This window comes from Pelodiscus sinensis, chromosome 1 (assembly GCF_049634645.1).
Source record: "Pelodiscus sinensis isolate JC-2024 chromosome 1, ASM4963464v1, whole genome shotgun sequence".
Classification (NCBI taxonomy): Eukaryota; Metazoa; Chordata; order Testudines; family Trionychidae; genus Pelodiscus; species Pelodiscus sinensis.
The window spans coordinates 138,993,453-139,007,085 of record NC_134711.1 but is presented as its reverse complement, the minus strand read 5'-3'; the positions used below and the strand labels follow the sequence as shown (position 1 = coordinate 139,007,085).

At 45.5% G+C, this 13,633-nt stretch overlaps 1 protein-coding gene and 1 non-coding gene across 6 annotated transcripts in view; one reads left to right on the top strand and one right to left on the bottom strand.

Moving 5' to 3' along the window:
• Positions 1 to 13,378, bottom strand: part of KPNA1 (karyopherin subunit alpha 1) — a 115,901-nt gene extending 102,523 nt beyond the window's left edge. For 4 of the 5 annotated variants that reach the window (XR_012896995.1, XR_012896999.1, XR_012897000.1 and 1 more), the window contains exons 1-2: positions 13,251 to 13,378; positions 3,063 to 3,204 (exon numbers count right to left, since the gene is read on the bottom strand). Coding sequence is in view for 2 of the 5 variants with exons in the window: in XM_075904361.1 (XP_075760476.1) it covers positions 3,063 to 3,191 (129 nt within the window). In the remaining 3 variants the exon portion in view is untranslated. The other variant, XM_075904376.1, reaches the window with a different exon arrangement.
• LOC112545981 (U1 spliceosomal RNA) lies at positions 7,321 to 7,477 on the top strand. Its single transcript, XR_003089577.1, has one exon. It is a non-coding gene; the product is annotated as a U1 spliceosomal RNA (small nuclear RNA).
• Positions 13,379 to 13,633: the final 255 nt, after the last annotated feature.

Sequence of the window (13,633 nt, the reverse complement as noted above, 5' to 3'; positions counted from 1 at the left end):
TGAACTTCTCTAATCTGGCACACGCTGATCTGGCAACATCCACCGTCCAGCATGATTTCAGTTAGCCAGATGCCCACTTTTGGGTGTGGCCAAGTTTCCCATGGTCACAAAGTTTGTTTACAGCCACCAGTTCTGACTCTCAGTGTTCTGTGCTGTTCTTTAGCTCTAAGTTACCCCTCAATGTCTTCTAAGAGCCCAGTAAGCAGTGGAAATGTTGGCAATGCTTCTGGACAATACCTGTAATTTTAGCAATATGTGCCACTAGCACTGCACTATTGTGTTACACAATATTCATTAATAGTAGAACAAGTGGTCACAAAGTGAATCCAGTCAGTCCATTTAAAATCAAAAGGAAATTGTACTACATAGTGTCTGACTGCCGCAGGTTGACTAATCCCTAAAGAGATTAAAACTTAGCCCACACTTTTCACTCTAAAGATAAATTCATTTGTTTTCTGATTCAGTATCTTTAGTAGTATGTCCTATGATCTAGGAATGAGATAGTCATTGTCAAGTGGTAGAGATCAGGAAAGACTTTCTCTTCCCAATCTCTCGTGAACAGAAAACAAGTAAGTACATTTACATGAATTCCCATCCCCAGCCTCTGCTCCCTGTGACCCTCAATTTCCTTTGAAGCATCTAATAGAGGCACTTCCAGTATTCTTTCTCTGGTCTTAATGGATTGATTTTGTACTACTGGATCAGGTCATCAATGTGCTACTTTCAGCCCTTAATCTAGCTCCAAAAGTTTCAATCACCTGAAGTGCAGTTTCATTTGGCTTTAATCCATCTCAAAGTGTCCAGTTTCTCCAACAGGTGCAAAGAAGGACTACTAAGAAAGTCATAGGAATGGAGAGCCTATCTTACAAGAGACTTAAGGAGCTTGGATTGTTTAGCTTAACTAAACAAAGGCTGAAGGGAGATATTACTCTCTATGAATATATCAGAGGGATAAACACCAGGAAGCAAGAGGAGCAGTGTTCCCTGTAAGCTGTGCACTTGTGTGGCCAGTCAGGAGAAATTCAAATGCTGGCCAGCTAATTAGCAGAGTGTCCACAGCTAGGTTTTGTGTTTCTATTGGTGGTGCACAGTCACACATGCCCTGGTGCACATACAAATTATTCTGCATGTGGCTGGGAAAAAATCTGCACATGGATGGAAAAGATTAGAGGGAACACTGGAGAGGAGTTATTTTGGCTTAGGAACACATGGACATAAATTGGCAATCAAAAAATTTAGGTTTGAAATTAGATGAAGATTTCTAACCATCATAGTGATGTTCTGAAACAGTCTTCCTAGCCAAGCAGTGGAGACAAAAACATAACTAATATCTATATGGTGAAATTGCCTACAATGGAATGTGGCCCATCTGGGACTGCTAATAGCAAATACCTCCAATGTCTGGAGATGGATTCCAGATGTGGAAGGCTCTGAGTTACTATAGTGAATTCTTTCCTAGGTGTCTGGCAGATGAGTCTCACAGCACGCTCAGGCTCTAACTGACCACCATATTTGGGGTCAGAAAGGAATTTTCCCCTAGGTTATATTGAAACCATTCCCTCCCTCTCCCCCCCTCCCTCCCACACACAGAGAGTCTCTGCCATCTCTTCTGCAGGTTTGACAGCTAGAACTAGAATAAATGGTAAAGTCTCTGTAACTTGGAATCTGTAAAATATGATTTGAGGACTACAGTGACACAGCTAGAGATTATGGATCCATTACTGGAGTCAGCTGTTGAGATTCTATGTTCTGTGACATGCAGGACCATAGACCAAATGATTACAATGATCTCTTTTAGCTTTTCAACTATTAGTTTATGATAGGGGACACCCCCCATCTTACAGGTGGAAAGACTAAAACATTCCTGTAAGCAAGCACTGCCATTTACGTGCACAAGTGGAATATACTTTACCTGAAGAAATGCAATTTAAAAGAAAGATTGGCCACAGAAAGGAGAGGGAGTTTTCCCTAAAGGCGTGAGGCTGCCAGGGACTGCTAATGAGCACCACTGCCAAGGGGGGCTCAGCCCGGGGTAGGGATGTAAGCAACTAGTCGCTAGAAGAAGCCGGCTTAAAAGCACCATCTCTGCATGGGGACAGAGGAGGCAGAAGCACAGTGGGGTTCCGTGCTGTGCCTCTGGCCTTTTAAATTTAATAAGAGCTAGGTGGCTCTTACTACATTTAGAAGGTGGAGATGCAGTGGGGCTAGCTCATGAGACCGGGCGTTAATTCCCACTTCAGCTCTGCAGTTTCCCTCCATCGATTAATTTCCATCGACTACTCAAGTAGCTGTTTTAAATGCAATTTAACATCCTTAGCCTGAGGCAGTTGCTAACTTCTTCCTTCCCCACTGATTTGGGGCAGACAAACTAGAAACTTGATATAAGCCAAGTTCCTAAAAGGCTGTTTCCAGCCAGCAACCTGCAATGGAATCAAGAGCTGGGAGGTCATTAGGGGTAAAATGATTGTAAGCTGGGTTCTGAGAAGACCCCAAAAGCAGAATTCCTGCTGAGGACAGTAAGATTACACAGGAATTGGAGCTCTTATAGAGGATCCAGAGGCAAGAGACTTAAAGACACTGTGGTTGAGCCAAAGCTGAGGGTTGGCAAACTACACCAAGCAACATCCCAAGGGTAAAAACCTCTACTTCTACTCAAGACACTGCTCCTGGTAAGAAAATTCTCTCAGCACTGTCCCTATTTGCAGGCTCCCTTCTTCTGAGGTAACAGGAAACCAATAATCCAATGGTTGTTTTCAGCAAATTGTAGGCACAAAAAAAATGTTCAATTCCCTGTTCAACATATCAGTCTCAAAAGCAGGACTGGTATATGAACGTATCCCATAGTCATGGCAGAACCAAGGCTCTATCTCGTGTGATTTCAATATATCAAAGAGCAACCAGGCAACAGTATAACTGGCTCCCACTATCAAGGAAATCTTCTCTTTAATCACCAGAATTCTAGCATGCACAAACTTATGACAGGGATAACCAGTGGAGCAGACTTTTTCAAGAAAAGTCTTTTAAGGACTAGCTATAGTTACAAGAGAAGAGTTCTGCAGTACCTGTTCTTCCCGTTTCTGCTTCCGCAGCTGAAGGCCCTCTTCCTCCCGTCTACGACGCATCTCATCAGGATTTAGAGACTTGTTCTTGTAGCTCTTCAATCGAAAGTTCTCTTTTCCTGAGGTTGTCATGATTTCTAGAATACTGCAATTAAAAAGGTTTGTCATATGAAGAATTTCTCTTCAGGAACACACTGCTTCCAGTTCTATCTTTATTATTGCTATTGCTAGCTATACCTCCAAGCACTGTTCCCATCCTGACTAGTGTTTCTCAGAGGAGAGACTATTAAGAGAAGATAGAAAGAGTTTACAGTACTGATACACAGTTCACGTGTCAGATTCCAACAGCATGAAAGTACTAGTACAGGAGATATTCCAGGCTAGCAGTTCCCAACCCCTGGTCTGAGGACCAGTGTCAGATCGCAAACCACTGGCTGCCAGGTCACAGCAGGTCTGGGAGCTGAGGCTGCAGTACACCACCCAACACATCCCCTCCTGCTGTGGCTGTTGGGAGAGGTGTGTCCTGCCCCACCTGTCAGCCAACCAGTACCAAGCAGGGGTGGGTTCTCCTCCTGGACATAGAAAAGTAGTTCACTGCACAGTGGGAGGGCTGCGCAGAGCCTGGGAGGCAGCGCAGGGCTAGGTAAGGGGGGCAGGGCAGGCACTAGGGGCTTCGGGGGCAGAGCTACTGCTAGAGGGCTCTGGGGGTGAGGGGCTCTGAGAGGCAGAGCTGGCTCTGTGGGCAAAACAAATACTGGGGGCAGGGCTAGTACATTCTAAGGGGTGGGGGAGTTGACACTGGCATCTGGAGTAGGGAGCTGGCACTGGATTGTCTTACTTTTGGGTGCAGGTTAAAATGGATCCTTATTGGATATTGGGGCTTATTTGTCTAATTGCTCACAGGTAAGTAAAAGATGGCCAACCTCAATAATGATTGCAGGACAGCTCTATCAAAATTAGCAATAGGGAAGAGCAAGCACTAATTGTGATTCTCTAGTTCCGTGTAGCTGTTCTACAGCAGGGATATTAGCAAACTATTTTTGTAAATGTGTAATGGAGACCAGATCCCGCAGAGCAGCCTGCCCCCCACACTGCTGCCTCTGATAACACCGTCCTTTTGACAGTATGTGAAATCTGCCATGAGAGCTTGAAAAAGCTAGTCTCTTCCCTGGGCAAAGGAGATAAGCACTACAAGTCTGAGGCTACATTTAGACTGCAGCACTCCCGTATCCCGAAAAGCAATGCTGTGTCCAAGGAATGCGTCCGCTTTTCCAAAAAAAAATTTGGACAAGCGGGCATGTTTTCGCCATCCCTGTAAACCTCATTGTACGAGAAAGAAGGGATGGCTTGAAAGAGCAGGCTTTTCCAAAAGGCATAGCAAAACCATTACTTCTATTAATATGGACTTGATTTTAACCACATCTACTCCACGCTAAACTAAAGGCTCTCTCATGCTATATTCCAGATGACTAATCACTATTACCTGCTTTGAAAAGGCTGCCCTGTGGCATTGCAAATACTTATTGGGTGGCATTCCTCCCTAAGAAGGAAAAGGTGATTCCATAGGCAACTGTAATAAGGCAGACACGATATAAGACCTCACTGTGGGAAAATGGCAGGGCTGGCTTAAGCGGGTGGGGAGCTAGCCAGCCATCTGCCCAGGGCGCCAACCTATGGGGGGGTGCCTGATTGTAAATTGGAGGGGCATCATGCACCCAGGGACGGAGGCCGCGCATGTGCCACAAGCCCAGGGGCAGGGCCGCACATGCGCCACACGCCCGCGGCACAAGAATGGCTCAGGTCGGCACTGGAAAATAGGGAGTACTGGAGCCCCAATCTCCAGTCTCAGAGTTGCTGAGACCATATACAAGCCACTTTCAGACATGCAGACCATTGGGATCCAGCACATTAAAGACTAAGTCAGGCAAACCTGCAGCCAATCCAGAATGCTCACACAGGCACCCCTCCAACAGAGCTGCAGTGAATCATCACTCAAACATGCATCAACAACCCAGCTACACTGATTTACCTTACCAACAGAGCCTGGAGGCAAGTGGCAGCAGCCTAGCCCTGAGATGGACATGGGTCAGATACCTAAGCTTGGGGGTTATCTCCCCAATCTGCTAATCAGTCTGTGCAACAGCACTACCCAGCCAAACCTTCCTGTTGTCTTGAAACATATCGGACTCTTGAGACTCACAGCCTGTTTTTTATTCAATTCCTGTCCCAGCCTTGCTTGAGCCCGGATCCAGTCTCATTCTTGCCCTACTCTAATTAGGGATGTGAATGGTTAACAGATGGGGGCTAGAGCAGTCCCTGTCCACAGAGGGTGAGCTGCTCCAGCCCCCTCCCCTGCTTACTTCCACTTTAATCTGTTTACTGGTTAAACATTTAACCAGTTAACCAATTAAATGGGATTTTACATCCCTCCCTCTAATCTCACTTCACTCTGTTTACTGACCAACTTCAGCCTTGCTTCCACTTCCTGACCCTCCCTGGACCATTGGACTACTCAGTTTGCATATTTGGCTATATCTGGATAACCCTGACTCTACATCTAACGTCTATCTCCACGCCAACCGCTAGGCTGACTGCCAGGACACAGTGCCTCTCCAAATCCATTACTTTCTTGTAGTTGATCTAAAGGCCAACAAAAACAAAACCTTTGTTCATTGGTAAGTGGTAAAGGGAGCAAGGTAAAGTGTAAAAAGTTTCCATCAATCCAATTAGAATTATATCAGGGTCCCAGAAAAGTGGGGGCTCCATATTTGAGGATGATGGGAGGAGGGAGAACACACCAATCCCTTTGAATTTTGCCCCTGTAAGGTTATAAAATATAGTTTGGCCCTACATAAGGAAGTAATTTGCAGATACTGCTGCCAGGCTAACACTTACTGAACAGCTAGAAAATCCCCAGTGCTTCAGAGCTAGAAGAGATCAGCTAACACTGCTCAGGCTGGTGCTGCCAGTGGAGAAAACAGGCTAAAATGTCCAGACAGCAGACCTCTTCTCCATTTAGCTCTTTAGATAACCTATAACAGAAGCACTATGTTTTCTTTCATGCCTGAAGACAGAAAGGATTTTACGTATATGATGTGCAAGGTGGTGGATGTGCTGGAAAACAAGACTCTTGGATTGGCGGGGAAAGTTGAGAAGCTACTGATAATCAACCTGAGGGAGTTCCTACACAGTCAGACTGAGGAAAAAATCAGTACCATAAGTTCAAGGGAAAAAAAAGTAGCTGACCAGTAGAAATCATAGAGAAAATAATTTGACAGAAGCCTGGTGGTTTGTAACCACCAGAGGCAGGAAGACACAGTAGCTTTTTACACAGTTGGAGACAGAAAAGGATGGAGAGGCTGTGGCCACCAAAGAGAAGACTAGAAAGAATTCCACACTGCTAGAAGTTTCAAATCAATTTCAGATATTCAACCTGGGAACTCTGGAAGATACCCCTCAAAATCCAACAGCTCCAAAGGAATAGAGGAATGCACAGGATACATACATGGATGGCAGTTCAGCCCATTTGTAAGGAAATCAAGCTTGCACACAGAGTTCTCCAGGTATTCATGGAAGACAGACAATCCTTGATGAAGATTCAATACTCAGAAGAACTGAGAGAACATTCTGCAAGGGAAAGGTGAACACACAGATGACAGTAAAGAATGATAGAACCCAATCCAGTGCTGGGAGTTGAAGAAATTCAGAAATGGACTGGAAGTAAGAGAAAATATATATTTTCCCAAGGACCGACCTTAACGCACACTAGGAACCTTTTAGTTAGTATCTACAGCATCCACACAAAGAAGTCACAGAGCAGCACTTTTCACACTGCTTATTCACATCCCAAATAGTCTGAACAGTGGACCAGTGTAGACAATCCTTCAGTTATCTGAGGCCTGGTCTACTCTAGGAGGTTAGGATGATATTAATCATGTTAGGCCGATTTTCTAAACAATCTACATCACAAAGCCCATTCTGACAACTTTAAGGGCGGTTAAACTTGATTTCTATACTCCTCCTTGATGAGAGGAGTAGTGCTAAATTTAATCTTGCATGGTTGACTTTGCGATTGTAGTCTGCACTAACATAAAAAAAACATAGAAAAACATGAACCATCTAACCCGTTGGTTACACAGTTAAATGTTTTAGGAGATACAGTGGTAGGGAGAGAAGGGTTTTGCCCTGGTCCAGCTGTTGGCCCTACTCTTTGGGGGAGCCATGAAAGCTGGCTCCAGTGCCAGCTGGCTCTGGGCTGCTGATAGGGTCCCAGTGAGTTTAACCATTTAAGGTGGTTTTCCCAGGGTAAAGTTCACCCATTGCACTGCGAGTGTGCTGACTTCTGCGATTTCCCCAAATTTGGGAAACTAGACTGCATAATTTGTGGCAGTGGGGGACTGTGTTTGTGCTTTCCCCTAGGGGGAAAAAAGTAACTAATAAGTATCAGTTATCTGTTAAATGGTTGAGCTTTAACATCCCTAGTGCAGACACAACACAGTTAAAAGTCAATGTTCTTGGACTCCAGGAAGTGTCCCACCAAGCTCCAATGTGACCAATCTGGCCAGCACTTTCAACTCCGCTGCTCTCCCAGGTACACAAAGAAAAGCCCCAAGAAACTTTGAATTCTACTTCCTGTTTGGCCGGCGTAGAAAGCCCAGCAGCACATCTTAGCAGTACACCTGACCATGAATGCTCAAGGCCCCAAACAAGCTCCAGCATGAAGTATGCAGGAGATCTTTTACCATCCTAACTGATGTGTAGGGAGAGGATTCTATGCAGGAAGAACTCCAAAGCAACAGAAGAAATGCTGATATCTATGCCAAAAATTGCACAAAGCATGGTGGAAAAAGTTTCCACCAGGGACACCCAGCAGTCCCATATCAAAATAAAGGTGCTCAGGCAGGCATACCAGAAGACAAAGGAAACAAAAGGTAAGTCTGAGTCAGATTCACAGACATGCCGCTTCGATATCACCGACTATCTTCATCACACATCTAGAGAGAGCGATGGACAAGATCAAGGAAGAGGTAGAAGGGATATCGGTGCTCGGGATGAGAATTAACAACTTGAGGTTCGCAGATGATATAGTTATCATTGTGGAAGATGAAGAGAAGTTAGCGAGAATGGTGCAGGTGCTAAATGAGGAAGGGGAGCAGTATGGGCTGATTATGAATATCAATAAAACGAAGACAATGGTATTTGGAGATACGGAAATAGGAAGGAAGATCAGCATAGCTGGGATTAACTAGAGAACGTAGAGAAATCACGTATTTGGGGAGCAACACAATGTATGATCTAGATTGTAAGGAGGAAATAGTGACTAGAATAGCAAAAGCAAGAGCGAGTTTGAAGGCAATAGATAAGATTTGGAAAAGTAAAGCAATTAGCTTAGGAACAAAGCTGAGTGTCTTGAAAATGTGTGTATTTAGCAGCATGTTGTACGGATGCGAAAATTAGAAGGGAAGGATATTGGTGTTCCAGAGGAGTTGTTATAGAAAGATCTTGAGAATAAGATGGATGCAGAAGGTTACCAATGAGGAATTATATAGGAAGATACAGCCGAAAGAGAACCTACTGCAGAAGGTTATACAACGAAAGTTTCAGTTATTCGGGCATATTCACAGAATGAATGAAGAGCGAAAAGTTAAGACCCTGGTATTCAGCATAATAGATGGTCTGAATAGGAGAGGCAGACCCCACAGAGAATAGGTAGATGATATAGTTAATAGTAGACTGGTGCGCAGCTAGTCTACAGAAACTAAGTCATTCCGCACTGGACAGGGAAAGATGGAAAGAAATAGTGAGGGAGGCATCAGACACCAACAGGCACTGGGTCCATGGTTGTTTATGATAATGATATGATGGGATTCTAGGGGGGCACGCAGTGTCCCAAAGCTGTCCGTGATACCTCCCAAGCTACTCTTCAGATAGCCTCAGGTAACAACAGGGAGGACATTGCAGATGAGGAAGGTAGATAAGGAGGAGGAGAAGAATGCTCACCAGGCAGGCAGAGCATTTGACCCTACAGACAGCCAGAAGCATTTTTTTTAAACTTTGGAACCAATCCCCTCCACCCAAGATGTATTGCTACTGGACTCTGAAGGAAGGGAGAGCACTTCTAGTGAGTTCACATTTGTATTCCTACTACAAGTGGGTGAAGGGAATTTGGTTTTATCTGTGGTGGCCATTCTGTCTACACAGAGGGGGCTCTCTGGAACAGTTTAACAACATGTCTGGAGATGGAATGGGAATCCTACCTACACATCTGTACAAAGCTCTCAGAGATACTAGATTTCTGGGAAGGCCTGCCTTATTCCGTTCTCCCCGGAAGGATGGCATCATTGCAGCACAAAGAACCACAGCATACCTCCCAGATATCTGGGCACAATCAGTGAGTCCAGAATGCAATTTTGTGATTAGGACAAAACTGTCATCATGCATAGCAACCTGGATGAAGAAGGGGAACTTCTGTAACTGATATCACTGGCAATCCACCTCTGTTTGCTCATCCCCAACAAATCAAGATTCCTGGTTTGCTAGCTCCTCCTTCCCAGTCCCCCCCCCCCCTTGGCAGGCCCACATGGGAAGGGAGAGTTATACTCTGCAGGTGCACAGCGGGTGGGGGTGGCAAACACACACTGATCACATGAGCCCATGCAAATCCCACCCCCTCTTGCAGGGTCCCTCACAAATGCGGGCCCCCCTTTTGCAAATGCAATGGACACCTGGTAGGTATGGAAGCGGGTAGTGGAGTCACTTCTCGACTAGTCACTCCCTCCACTTGCTGCTTCTTGTACATTTCAAAAGGAAAGGCACAGTTGTCAGGACCCTGTGCAAATGGATTTCCCCACTGCGCCTCTTCCTTTGAAATGTAGCAAAGCCGCAGGTGGCTCTTGTACATTTCAAAGGCAGAGGTGCAGTGGGATAGCGAGCACCCCCCTTACTGACTAATCGAGTAGTCGATGAAAATTCCATTGACTACTCAATTAGCTGATAAATTGAAATTTAACATCCCTAATGCCTGGCCAAGAGAGCTGCACTTTGCAGCCACTTTGTCACATGTTTTCAAAGCCAAATACCAAGAATCCCAAATTGCTGATTACCAAGTCTGTGGCCAAACAGATATAACTGCAACGTGCAGGGCTTGTGTGTCTTGTACCTGCCTAGTAGGCACTTAAAAACATCTCTTTGGCCTTGTACAAAACACATGCCTTTGTATACCCCAGAGCTTCATTCAAGGTAAAAGACTAGCTTCTGCATTCTACAAGGTATTGTCTCTAAAGCCTGTCCTTCATTTTTTCCCTCGATGCAGCTGCAACAGTGAGTCTGTTACCCACTTCCCCTAAGTCCTGCAGCACTTCAGCTATCATAGATCAGACAGCTAAAAAACATGACATAGGATAACATGTTTCATGAGCAAATGCTATTCACCCACATCAACGGGGCACAACTAAATATAAGAAGACAAACAGGTTGCTACACAGGGGGATTGTAATAAACCACTTGCCATTGTGCCCTCCACCTCCTCCCTGCAAGACTCACACACTGACCTCCTTTTCTTTCTCTTTTGCCTGGGTTTCATAAATAGAAACTAATGATTTTTGAACAGGAGCTTTATTGCTTGTGTCAACTGCATGTGGGTGTGAGTGAGGGGAGGGTTAACAGACCTGCACATGTAATGCAGGGGGTACCTGGTTAAAAACAATACATAACTGCCACATCACTGTCTGGTCATTCACGAAACCAAAGAATGGTATTGGAGAAATGAGTAGGAAAGTTTTTATCCCTTCAAACAACAAAAACCAGAAGTCAGATAATGAAATTATTAGACAACAGGTTTAAAAAAAACATAAGGGATATTACTTCAACACAGTCAATCTGTGCATCTCATTGCCAGGTGATGTTGTGAAGGTCAAAACTATACTGGGTTGAAAAAACAATCAGATAAATTCCTGTAGAATATGTCAGTCAATGGCTATTAGCCCAGAATGTCAGGGACTCAACCCTATGCCCTGTATGTCCCTCAACCTCTGACTGCCAGAAGCTGGGACTAGACAACAAGGATGGATCAGACAATAATTACTCTTTTCTGTTCTTTCCCTCTGAATCATCTGGTATCATTCACTGTCAAAAGACAGGATACTTGGCTATATGGGCCACTGTTTTAATCCAGTATTGCCACTGTTAAGTTACTGTGAAAAAAATTACCATCAACACTTCAGCAAGCTCCTCAGCCAGTTCTTTTAAAATTTTATCTGAAGCCTTCGATTTATAAATATCTAATTTAACATCCTCCAGAGTAGGGATGTAAAATCCTGTTTAACTGGTTAACCAGTTAACTGATTAAATGTAATGTTTAATAATGTTTACCTGATGAAGGGGGGGTGGTTAGACTGGCAGGGGTACTGGAGCACCCCCTCCTTTCTCTCCTCCATCCGCTCCCCACAGAGGCTGCCACAGCCAGCCAGAAAGCCCTTGTGTACAATGCGCATGTGCTGGGCCCACCACAGATAGGCATTGCTCTGGTCGGTCTGGAGTGCTCCAGCCCACAGAAGCCCCCACTAGTAAACCAAAACTGATAAAACTCACACATTAAACCTTATCAGTTAACTGATTAACCATTCACATCCCTTCTCCAGAGATACCAATGGAAGGGAAAAAAATGTTATCACAGTCCAACTACATTTGGGGTAAAACAGAAGATAGAACAGAAATATTTATTGAGCACTTATACTTTTTCCACATTACTATTCTACCTCTTCCATCTAGTAATGGACCAACACCATTGTCATGATTATTTTTGTTCCTCATATATTTTAAGTACTTACTTAACTCTGCAGGCCAAAGGATTCTCCTTGCATTCCTTGGCATTTTCTACAATTCCTCTCAGCTTCTCATACCTTCCATTTGTTATATATAATTTTTGTATCATAGCCTTCACTTCCATTCTATTGTTTTTTTTAACCAAAACAACCTTCTCTCTCAATTGTGGGACTGTGGGTTTTGGGAATCTCAACTCAAGACTACTTCTACTGTATTATGGCTCCAGCTAAGACTAACTTCCTAAAGTGTTTTGCATGATTAACAACGACAAAAGCAAAAGAAGTGATGTTCACTATGAAAGTTGCCAGGAAACTGAAGTCTGAGCAAAGAAACTATCAGCTGTGAAGGCTGAAGAATATTGCTCCAAATATTTATGTTCTGTGTCATATTTTTATCTTTCTATTCATTTAATGCACTCTCACTGTTGTGCTTAAAATCCTCAATGCAACCTTGTTTCTCTCTATGGTGAGTTCTGAAACCAACATGCAAACCTAACTCTGAAGGGTGAATTATCAAGGTGAGAGGTGTGTGATTCTCAAAACCATCTTAACGTGAGCCACATATGGTGGCTATTTTTCCTTAACAATCCAGAAAGAGTTTGAACATGTCAACAAATATATGGACAAAAAACGTTATACACATATTGCATTTTTTTAAAAAGCTGCACCACTTCATTCTGTAAAAGCAGATTTCCTTCACTTTCACCAAAATAATTCATCTTTTCAAAGTTAAACTATTTGAAAGTAAAAAACCTAGAGTTTTTGGCATTAAATGGCAGCAGGGAATTGAGACCTATCCTTCAGTGCCCAAGCTAACAGCCTGTAACTCAAAAGAAGCTAAAGGAAACTTCTTCACATTTAGGAAAACTGCTTCTCTTGAAACAGAAGTGTAAATCTGGAAATGTTACATCCTTAACAGTCTGCCAAGCCAATGCCGTGCGGGAGCTAAACACAAACTTTACCACAGGATACTGCTGAAACCCCAACGACTGTCCTCCCCCCTCCCCCCAACAATGCCAGGTCTCGTTTATCACGGCTCCACCCACACACGGCACTGGGCACGCGAGGCCGAACCGCGACTGCTGCACGCGGTACCTGACAGCGGCACGAGCACCCGCCCCAGGGCCCGCTCAGCAGGGCACTGCCCCTACTCACGCGCGCGCCGCCGGCAACGGTCCCGCCACGGGCAGGGTGACAGCGCGTGCAACGGCTCTCGAACTGCTCCAGCAGCGCCCGGCCCAGGCCCCGCTCCCCAGCGGCTGCCGCACCAGCCCCGAGACCCCCACACGCCCGTCGCTCGGCTCTTCCGGGCCACTACAGCCCTGCCGGGCAGTGGCAGCTGCGGCGCCCGGTCCCTCCGCTCTGGTACCTTAGGCCCGGCCTGCGGCTTCTCCTCTCGGGCCCGAGGCGCGCGGGCGCCCCTCCCCTCTCGCCCGCCTGCCCAGATCTGGCCGCTGCAGCGCTCACTGCGGCTGCGCGCGTGTGTGTGTGTGTGTGTGTGTGTGTGTCCTCTCGACGCGTCGTTTCCGGCCCCGCCGCACAGGCCCCTGGGAGATAGAGTCCCCGCAAGCCGCCAAGCGTGGGGCTCGGATACTCTCCGATCGTTCCACGCGACAGGCAAGGTCCGGGCCGAGAGGACTAGCTTCCCAGAATGCAACGCGTCGCCTCTGTGCGGCCACGCGCTAGCGGCTAGTGGATGAACCGCAGTGGAAGGCGCTGTGGCCGGGGGCGGGGGCCGGCCGGGCGCGAGCG